Here is an 11,288-nt window from a genome sequence, read left to right as displayed (position 1 = left end):
TCCTTAGATTTCTTCTCGCGCCAAGATGCAGATCTGCCGGTGCCTGACCTCATCGATCCAGCGGATGTGTTGTGTTCCGAAAGGCTCCGCCGGCGCTCCATTGGGCGATTCAATCCTGGAGGTTGCCAGATCGGGTGGAATTCGGTCGAGCGCACCCATGTTTTTACTCTGGCCGTTTGGTTTCAGAGGGAGCGTTTCGAAGCTTGGCTGGCGGTTATTATCATGGAGCACGTTTTCATTCCGTGGTCCTGGCTGGAGAATGACATGGAAGCCGAGATCTGTGGTCTTGCAATGGTGGCTCGAGTCTAGGTGGCGAGGAGGAATTGGCTTCATGATCGGTGTCTTTGGAGCAGCGGCATGCGAGTGGGGGCGACTGCACAGGAGAAGTTCAAAATCTTACCTTTCATGGTGAAAATCCAAGGTCTGTCCTTAATTGGTTGTGCCTGGCAATGTTCTTGTTGAAGGGATTGTTTGGAGAGTGAGGATTTTCTTCAGGGTGAAAACCTAAGATCTATGATCGGGCGACGGCAGCCGCGGTGCACTTGTTACCTTCTTGGAGGCGTCGCTTTTGGAGAAGCTGAACTTCTGGTGCTATCATGGTGGGGTTAGTGCTGTTGTTTAAAGGATTAGATCACTGTAGCGGGGCTTTTCTTTTTGGTAATTCTTTTTTTTTTTGGCTGTGTGCATCCGTAATGTCGCTAGGGCAGTGCGTTGTTGCAGAGACTGTGTGTAATTGGTATCTCTGATATTAATATATACTCTTTGTCGAAAAAAAGAAAACAATTTACTGTTTGTCTGTTTTTTTTCTTCCGAGTTCTTCTTGAAGCAGGGCTAGAATCAAATGCTGCAACTATATGCATCTTCTAGAGGTAATGCTGTAGTCTTCCATTCATATTCCAAAAAAAGAAAAATACTGAATCAAGTCCTCTATTTGTTGGAGACAAACTAATCGACGATATTTCATCAAACCAATGCACACATGTGTTATAATATCTCTAGCACTAGAATCCTGCTTATTAGTAATACTATGGGAGTTGACGACAAACTACTGTAATTATCCATCTAGCAGCCTTTTACACGATGCCGTCCATAATGCTTCTGTAGCGCCATGATATATCTTCAGTTCTTCACCGCGAGATCCAACAGAGCAGAGGGGCAACGTTCCTTTAGCTGTTTGATCCCATCCGCCGCGATGAACGCTTCGAGATTACCAGGGGAAGAGAGGAACTTGATACACGCCGCGGTCAGCACGGAGCAACGGTGCCGCTCGGCCAACGCTAGAGTGGCAGCCAGAGAGGTCATGTCGATGTGCTGACACAGCGCCTTCTCGCAGATGAGTTTCAGCTTGTCCAGCTTATACCTGTCCGCGGAGACAAGAATCTTCTCCGCCATCGCCGCCTCCTGGAGCTGGCTCGTCTCCGGAGGCGAGTCCGTGTACATGAACCGGAGCAGAGCCTTGAACACCTCGGCGTCCATGTCATCGATGCGTAGCTTGGTGGTCATGTCGGCGGTCGAGGCGAGCGACAGTTCCGTCTTGAAGACGGGCGATTGGGCCTCAAGCACCCACCGGTGCGCGGGAAACGTCTCCCCGCCGACCTCGATCTGGACATCTACTTTCTTGATGTTCCACATGGCTTCTGCGAGTTGCCCGCGCAGGTCGAACGGCGGCGCTGCTGGTGCGGCAACCTCGACATGGTCGTCCGCGTAGTGCTGCGTGACGGTGACGTCACAAAGGACGGTGAGGCAGCCGTCGTGGAGATGCCTGTCCTTGTCGAGATCGTCGCGTTTCACGAAGTCTATTTCGCCCCAGCCGAAGGGAGGCCCCTTGAAGGTGCGCTCTGTTATGTGTTTGGTGCAGGATGGCATCCCGTCCCGGTCGAGTATGCTCAACTGGCCCTTTGCCGTGGCAGCGCCGGTCTCTTCGTGGCTCGCCTGCTGGAGGAAGATGGAGACGTAGTACCAAACGGCAAGACAACCGTACGTCATGACTAGGCCGGACACGCCCAAGGCCCAACATGGACGACTCGATCCGGTGTACGAATCCGTCCGGAGCAGAAGCCGTCCACGGGAGCGCAGATGGCGCGCAGCAACCGGAACGGCGTGCGCGTGCGCGGCGATCGACCGAAACGCTTCTTCCGCTCCCACCTTTAATTTCCTTGACTGAAACAGCTGCGGTCCTTTTAATAACATCTCAACAAAAAAAAAAAAAGTCCTTTTAATAATCCGTGATGATGATTCGAATCACGCGCCCCGCCCGAGCGGGTGTACATACGATAAGTACTACAGTATGGAGAATACGAAATCCAGTTCAAACTTGCATTAGCTTCTGATAGATACTACCTCTGACTTAATTAATTGACGCCCCTGCACCCAAAGTACATGCATCAACAGATACTCCTCAGCATCAATTAAATCCGACCGGAGGGAGTCTCTGGTCAGATTTAATTGGCGTGTGCTTCCCTGCAGCTCTCGCGTGCCATGTACAAGTGGACTATGTACACGCTTGTTAATTAATTATTTCAAACACACAATATGGCTTGCGTTATGTTTGTACAATCACAAAAGAGCCAAGCCAAGTTTGAACATTCAAGTACATATCACCTACTCCGAGCGCAACAAGCCATGGCATTAACAAAAACACTATTCAATGATAAGTTGATAACAACAACTCAAGGTGCAGATTAAGCCACGTTAAATAAAAATTCTTGTTTAATATTTTTTTATCTCCTAACTCCCCCTTTCCAGGTTAAGCCAAGATTCTACCCACACAACTAACCCAAGTGGAGCAAAAATGACTAGCACATACCAAAGCAGAAATGGTTTCAAGACTGTCCAATCTGAACAACCATATAAAGCAGGGAGATTTCTATAAGAGAAAAAAGACATAGTTAAGCTAACTTATTACTCCCTCCGATCCATATTACTTGATGCTAAAATTAATGTATCTACAACTAAAATGTGTCTAGATACAGCTTTATTAGCGTCAAGTAATATGAATCGGAGGGAGTAACTAAAGGTTAATCAGCAAGAGTAGAAAATTTTGCCATCATAGCCACAGACCAATATGGGGCAGCAGTTATTACCACAGAACATGCAAATGATACTACCAAATAGCAAACACCACCTACCATAGAACATTGAAGTATAGTGCATGGCTAGCACAAGACGCAGGCAAGGCCGTGGCACAAAGACCATGACCCAAAACACAACACATAGAACACTACTGCACAGCATGGCAGCAATGTATTCCAGGGCGACCAAAGAAAGAAATTCAACCTCTGGGGGGCGAAGTTGACGAGGGCCTGGACAGCGGCATCGAGATCCCTGCGGCAGCATAGAGCTCCTGGACATGTAATCATCACCAGATTATTAACAACAATAAAGTTTCTTTAACTTCTAATACCAACCATCAGCATGTGAGTTTTATTGCTAGAACTGAATACCATTGTCGTAATAATACAGTAGAGCATGAAGAAGAGGGTGGAGCAAACTTACACAAAGCTGTCGATCCTAAACAGCGGGCAGCCTTGAATCCGTCTAACGCCGACCCGGCTCGACGCCTTCATGTCAAATTGTATCATAACCTACATGTACAGTTAAGGCTACCTTCGTCAGTTCAGGATAAATAAGCTTTGGCTAATTGAATTGAAGAAAAATGAACATACATCTCAATCTGTGGCAGCATATGTGAAAAAATAAAAAAGCTTGGTCAAGTATTTCTATAGCAAACAGTATAGGTTAAAGAAATTAAGCTTGGCCAAGCATGTTTATCTGATCTGATTAATTAAGTAAAGCAAGGTAGAGAACAACTAGTGCATGTACTAGTATTGCCGCACACTTGTAGCTACTCCTGAATCCTGATATTTTAACTACTAATTAGGTGCAGATAAGGACTAACACCAAAAATTCCTAGCAGCTCAATCTCCTTTACAAACCAGATGGTGGAATTAAGATAATGATCACCAATCTTCAGTTTTACTATGTTATCGCACAACATGCACTCACAGGTTTCAGACCTTAAGCATCGGTTAATTTTCAGAAAATAAATGCAGACTATATACATTCAGAAGTTTCAGATTACATTGCAGTAGAGTAATGGTCTGCTGTACTAGTATATGCAGATGGTAGATGAATGAAACGACATGTAAGGCATGTTCGCCTCTATTTCAAACAAGCATTGAAACATTACAAGCGTGGCAAAGAAAACTAACAGCAGCTCTGACTGTTAGACCTAGAACCGAAGGATTCATACCATGAAGACAGGCAACAGCTAGCTTCCTTGGGTCGGCCTGCACCTAGGCCGGAGCAAGGGTGCTCGCACGGCACTATGCCCGAGCAGCAGTGCGCACGCCGCCACGGCGGCGCTGGTCGTCGGCGCCAGCAAAAGCACGCCGCTCCTCCCCCTGACCTCTCCGTCTCCCACAGCAGGTCGCACCCGTGCAGGTGCTGCTGCCAACGGATGCGAGGTCTCGGTCGAGGCCGTCCTAGGGATGGGGCACGACGAGGAGGAAGATGACCGGCCGCGGAGCCGGACGCGCATTCCGACGGTCCAGGCCGCCGGCGTCGGTGCGGTCGGCTAGCTTGTTGGCCGGCAACATCGGCTATGCATGGTCCAGCCGGTCGCCGAGCCGCGTCACCACCCCCGCTCTCGCGCGCCGCCGCCATGGACGCCAAGATCGAAGCTTGATGTACAGCCAGGATGTGAGCTAGGGTTTGCGGTTGGGGCTCCAATTTGGTTGTTCACGCTGTGGGGTGGAGAGAGGAGCAGGAGGGGGTGTCGGGGCGGTTGGTCGCCGGGGCAGAGACTCGCCGGAGTTGGCCGGAATCTGGCAGCGCCGGAGGGGGCGAAAAGGGGAGTTTTTGGGTAGCAGAGGGAGGCGGCGCTGGGAGGGGGATCGGGCTGGAGTGCTGGACTGGAGTTTGCCAAATGCTCCGAAATTTCGTCAAGTTTTGTTGGGCTCAAACTTCCGTCTCACCTCGCTGGGCCAAAATCCAAAATTGTTTGCCAAACTCCAGCGCGGGAAAAAGGTGAGCCCATGCTTAATTTCGTACGCGTGGTTTGATACTTTGATCCATCCGCTTCTTTTCTTCATTTTTTCCTTCGAATGGTGAGATGGGTCGATCTTAGCTAGCTACCAAGTCCAAATAAAAGGCCATTTTATATATGTTCGATTACAATAAGGCAGCACGTTTAATTTGGACCAGCAAATTAATATTTGAACCAAAAAATAGAACTTTGTTTACGCCAAATTTAATCAGGTACTTGCGTGGAGCTGACTAGCTAGCTTCACGCGAGCACTTGAACTTGCTGCCTACCACCACACGTAAAATTAGGTTTTGCAATATGGCCACCGTACACATGCACCAAATTAGAAAGACCACTTTCATGATTTCGTGGTTTCAATTAATTCTTTCCAAAATAGTTATTTATAAACGATTCAAAGAAGAAGAAAATATAATAGGTACCGATTAAAAAATTAGACATGATGCATTAGTTTGTGCCGGCATATAAGTTCAAACAATAAAAAAGTTTCTGACATTTCTCTCGAAGTAGTCGTACCATATAATGTCAATTCATTCTATATATACATAAAAAGTAACTAATGGCTTGACCAGACCTCTCCTATGGCAAGCCCAACTGTGGCATCTTCATGGCCAATCGCCACCCCCATCCCCTTCATGATCACCAAAATAACCCTCATTGCCCTTGATGACACATGCGGAATCGTGGTCGTGGTCACCGACAAAGGGTTTCCCCAGGCCCCGAGCCCATCACCGACGCGCCACCCAACTATGACAAGCTAGACCGAGTTCCATGTATAGAATTGGCGAGGGAGAAGTAAGAGCAAGACGTGGCCACCTTCATATCACGCAGCTAAGGAAACGGATTAGCGCTCGCGAAGACCACCAATTGCACCGGTATTTGTAACGCATGTTTAGGTATGCTTTAGACGGAAATGGATTAGCGCTCGCGAAGACCACCAATTGCACCGGCATTTGTAACACATGTTTAGGTATAGGGTTTAGACCTGGGGTTTAGACTGCCAATCTTTGATTCTCCGGCCATAAGTATGTATGTACATAGACGCGCGCAAGGTACGACACAATGGCTATCAAAGGCACACAACACTCCGTATATGGAGCATTGTAGCTAGCAGATTGTTGGATTCATGCATGCGCCGTGGGAAACTAATCCACCTATCTGCAAGGTATGCATGCATGGAAGTATGTGGATTCTTTTATTTCATGCATGTGCTTTTGCTTTTCGACAAATAAGAACAATAAAACTAAAGTCAAATAATTCAACTTTATTCGTAGTAATTCAACGTCTACATATCCCTTATTGTCATTTAATTGAGAGAGAGATAGGTGCGCGGAAGGTGGGAAGTTACCGGAACGGTGATACACGAGTCACCCGGCTTCGGATCTCGCAATAGTGGCAAAACCCTACATGCTGCTATAATTCAGTATAAGGACAACAAGTGCACTGTTATAATGAGAGGATTGGTTCTGCCTCAAGAGCTCCTGGGATCCAACTTATTTGACATGATTTAGTGTTTACAAGGAGTTATTCAGGTTGGTTACTGCTAGCATTATCCTAAACTAGGTACTATGGAGTACCTACCCGGCCAACTAGGTCGGTGTGGATCCGGCTAGAGCTTATGATCTTTGGACTCTCCATCTTGGTCAATCAACAACTAAGCTGCCCGGTTGAGCCTGGCTCCACCATCTATGGGCCACCCCAGGCTTGCCGGCATTGGACCACATCATTAGTATATCCATATAGCATATCCACAACAACGATGGCTATCGGATGCACGCAACTCTCGGTATATAAAGTGTTGTAGCTAGCATATCGTTGGATTCATACATGCATCGTGGGCAACTAGTCCACCTATCTGCAAGCTATGCATGCATAGAAGTATGTGGCTCTTTTAATTCATGCATGTGCTTGTTTCTTTTCAACAAATAAGAACAGTAAAACTAAAATCAAATAACGGTAATATTGAATAAAATATACTTCCTCCGTTCCTAGATACAAGCCATATAGTTTTTGAGAAAAAAACCACATTATAAAGTTTATTGCGTAACACTACTTGTATGGATAATATTTTTAGAGATTTGATTATGTTCCCTTATCTTATGCAAGATCATGTCAGCTGCCTAGGGTTAATCCCGCCTAAACATCATGTAATTTTCTATCAATGTGCACTTTTTAATTTTCGTGCCAAATACTACATGGCTTATATTTAGGAAACGAAGGGAGTATGTGTGGTAACAATTCAACTTTATTCATAGTAATTCACGTCTAAATATCCCTTATTGTCATTTGGATGTCGAGTTGCTTGATTGTGACATGGCTATCAGTGCAGCTTATTTTTAACTAGCGTCCATTTTATTCAAATGTCACATGAAATAATAGTTAGTGAGCCTTCAGTTAAATCAATTTAACACAGTATCTACAATACTATTAATTTGAACGTGAATACGTTGATTAGTCAATTGTAGGTGACGATGCCAGAGTAGGCGTCGAGCTAATGTCGGAGTGGCCGGAATGGGGCATACAACTTAATTGGTAAATAAATGAAGATACGGGATGATCAACTACCTTTCCAAGGGCCGATGCGATGATGTTGGGATCTCTCTATGGTTTTCTTGATTTTACTTGTGCTCTTTGATTACGTTGAAATTTTACCTAGCCATGTTGAGTGATCAAATTAATGTGACTTAATACATCGTTAGCGGCCACCGTCTTCGCCATCGTGTGGTACCCATAGCCCTTGTCGGCCATCCTGCGGCTCCTCGACATTGCCGCATCATGAAGAGCTTTGCCTAGAACGTCGATGCATGTCTTGCAATAATAATCCATACAAACATATTCTCCAAACTATAAACTCCTGCATTAATTAAATAATAATAGTGCAAACAAATAATATGTGTAGATCAACGTCTTGGGTATTCTATACCATTTAGCAGATTATATCGTCATCCCATAGAAACAAAATATAATTTTCGCAAACACCTGGGACGTTTCTAGGTACACATATTGGTTCTGCCCCTCTAAGTAAGTCAATGATCGTAGACGTGTCAACAGCTCTGAGCGAGAGCTCGTCGTCGGTCTCCCATGGAATCGGGACGTCGATTTGATGTCGGTGGGAGGCAGAGGAGCGGATGGGGTTTGGCCCGCATCAGCCTCGCCAACCGCCATATATGCGGGATTTTGGGGGGTTTGGGTTGCGGCCTGGATCCGTTTTCCAAGTCGAGAATTCTATATCGACCCAAACTTGTGTTTCCATGTCGATATGTTGTTCTGCTAGAGATGCTCTTAGCCGTCGAGTGCAAAGCTAGCTCGCTTTGCCTCTACCAACTAGTTCTCCACTTAGCAAGATTTGGTCCACCACGATCATGTGTGAAAAATAATAGTACTCCCTCCGATCCGAAAAATGAGTTGAACCGTTTATTTTGCAAAAATGCCCTTTATCTTTTTTTTTGCTTCATCAACCCGCACTCCACCCTTCTTCCTGCGTCAACCGCAACCTCCTCTCATCCACCAGGACCACCACATCATTAGCGGTGCGCGCGGAGGTCAGCTCCACCTTCAGGCCCTGCACTAGCGACCGCTTGGTGCACCGCCAGAAGAAGCAGCACCGGAGCATGCACGACAGGGACAGGAAGGGCTCTTGGACTCGTGGTCGGCCCGTGCAGGGACATGAACGGCTCGGGTTCAGCCGACCTGGCGATGGATGAAGGGGCGCAGCTGCTGCACTGTGCTGGGCGGAGGGCCGGTAGCAGCTAGTGGATAACCTGCGGCTGTTGTGTCATTCTAATTGCAGATCGATGGGATTGGGATCTGAGTGAGAACTGAGGGAGATAGCGTTGTTCTGTACTTTAGTCAGAGAGTAAAATATCCACTTAATTAGAAGGACTTAACTGTAAATGTCAATTGTATTACCATCCGACACTTTTTTAGGATCGGAGGGAGTAGTACACTCGTATTTGATCGTTTACCTAAATCTATACCTAATAATAAAGGAGCTAAGGTTTCTGCCAGAATTTTCGTCCAACTTTTCGTTGGACGGTTTTGCCCTTCCACCAAATCCCATATTATAGCAAAATGCCACCGTGGTACCGGTTCGTTCTTATTTTTTGCTCGCACATCGTCCTCCTCCAGAGAACCTTTTCTCCACTCCCGATCCAATCCAGCCGTGTTTGTCTCTGTTTGTTCCCTCATCCACGGGATTCGACCGAAAATTGAGTTCCAATCAAGCACGACTCATCTTCTTTCCTTCTAGGAGCCTTAAATATGGAGCGATCCCTCCATCAGATCGAAATCAATCAGCCCAGATCTGGGCGGAATCAAAATTGGCACCTCTCCTTGATCGAACAGCAAGATCGGAGGGCCGGGAAGGGGATCGCTAGCGTTTGTCCCCTGCCGATTACGGCCGACTCGCCTCGCTCGGGGCTCGAGCCGTTGTCAGCCCCGTATCTTCCCATGGCGGAGAAGAGGTGGTGGGACACCGTCATCGTCGCCAAAATTGATCCTATCGACGCCCGCCGTCGACACCGAAGACGGAGAGGAGAATTAAATAGGCGCGGCGGCCACCGCTACACGGGGTCGCGCGGGCACGGCCGAAGGGGACCGGGGCGGGGCGGATGCCGGGCAAGCCGGCGCTCGTCGAGATCCGCGGGTAGGCAACGGCCGGCGGGTGAACGCGAGCTCGGAGAAAAGCCGTGACCCGTGAGGAACGACAAAGCGGTGACACGCCGGTTTGCTCGGGCGCTTCTAGAGGCGAGCCGGGCGGAGCCGGAGGTTGGGTGAAGCGGCGCGTCAAGCTCCGCGGGGACGCGGCGCTTGCGGGTGGAGGCAAAGGTCGGTCGGTGGGGCGCCACGAGGTTGCTCAGATGCGCTGATGTTTCAGTGTTGCCGCCATGAGATAGCAGGGGCTCCACCGCCAGGAATCGGCGAGGGAGAGAGCAAAGCGGGGACACGACAGAGCGCCCCATTGATCTAGCAGCATGGGAGGAGAGAAGCACCGGGAGAGGCCGCGCGAGGATACCCTGAGGTCTCTGCAGCCGACGCACGGGGACGAGCCGCCTTGGCGCTGGAGACTCTATTCCCTTCGTACTGACTGCGCGCTGCTGAATCTAGCTCTTCAACTGAAGATTGAAATCTTCAGTTAGCTATGCATGTAGAGTGGTTTTTATACCGGTGTGTCGTCATGAACTCCAAACCAAGTGGTGATCTACCAATTAAATCTACCTTCTCTCGCTGCCAAAACCGATCGAGTTGTGTTTGTAACTTGGAAGCATTGTGCCAATGGAATGGAGAGCAAATGGAACAATCTCAACTGGTGGAGTCATGCCAAAGCGAAACACAAGGTACATACATATCAACTGTACTTAATTGCTGGTTGAGCGGCGTGGACGTTCAACAACAACAACAGTCATAGAGTGATCAGTTTGACATAAAAATCTAAAGGCGCTCCCATTATAATCTGCAACTCAAACTATCTCGCACTTTGGAAGATAAAGTAATGGGGCACTAAAGATTGTAAATTGATATGTTTCTACAAGCCACCTCGAAAAAAAAATATGTTTCTACAAGATGGCAATATTGGCACAACTGAGGCGTGTGTTTTGAGGTGCTGTATTTTCTTTTCTCTCCCGATGCAACGCACGGGCATATTTCCTAGTAAAATAAAAGTAGACCACCAGCATGATGAATCAACAAAGGAAGGGAAGTAATCAAAGGAAGGGAAGTAATCGAATCGGCACTGGTTTAAGAGCAAATCAACCTCGATTAATCAACTGCTGCCACTAATCACGCGCGCGTCACAATTTAATTACTCAATTCCCAAATCCCGCTCGATACCAAGGCAAAGGCAAAGACGGAGTCCCCGAGAAATCACGCACGCATCTCGCCACCGCTCGCCGGCGCAGCCTAGCCACTGTCTCCCCCCAACCGACGCCTCCATCCCGCGCCTCCAGTCGCGCCACCGCGGCCAAACCCTAGCGCCGCCCCTGCAGGCCGCCGTCGACGACAAATTACTGTGGCCTTGCGCGCTCCTCCCAGAACTGGTGGCCGGCCGGGAAGGCCCGGTACCGCTCCTCCCCCTCCTGCGGGCATACGAGGGGAGGCCGGTTTCACGCTTCTGCTGTCTCCGATGACCGCGGCGGCTGCCAAGGACCGCGCCTGCTCCTGGTGTACGGCGGAAAATACCAAGGCCGCCGGGAGGCATCTGCAGCTCGGACGTGCGCCAGGAGGCCAGGCTGCTGCTGCTCGACTT

The 11,288-nt window shown here is 48.3% G+C and overlaps 1 protein-coding gene across 1 annotated transcript; it reads right to left on the bottom strand.

Annotated features, from left to right (window-relative positions):
- Positions 1-1,119: 1,119 nt before the first annotated feature.
- LOC124663830 (BTB/POZ and MATH domain-containing protein 2-like) lies at positions 1,120-1,986 on the bottom strand. The gene has a single exon (XM_047201487.1). It carries the CDS (start codon positions 1,984-1,986, stop codon positions 1,120-1,122), a length of 867 nt encoding a protein of 288 aa, XP_047057443.1.
- Positions 1,987-11,288: the final 9,302 nt, after the last annotated feature.

The sequence above is a fragment of the Lolium rigidum genome, chromosome 1 (assembly GCF_022539505.1).
Source record: "Lolium rigidum isolate FL_2022 chromosome 1, APGP_CSIRO_Lrig_0.1, whole genome shotgun sequence".
In the NCBI taxonomy this organism is placed as follows: Eukaryota; Viridiplantae; Streptophyta; class Magnoliopsida; order Poales; family Poaceae; genus Lolium; species Lolium rigidum.
This window is presented reverse-complemented; position numbering and strand designations above follow the sequence as displayed.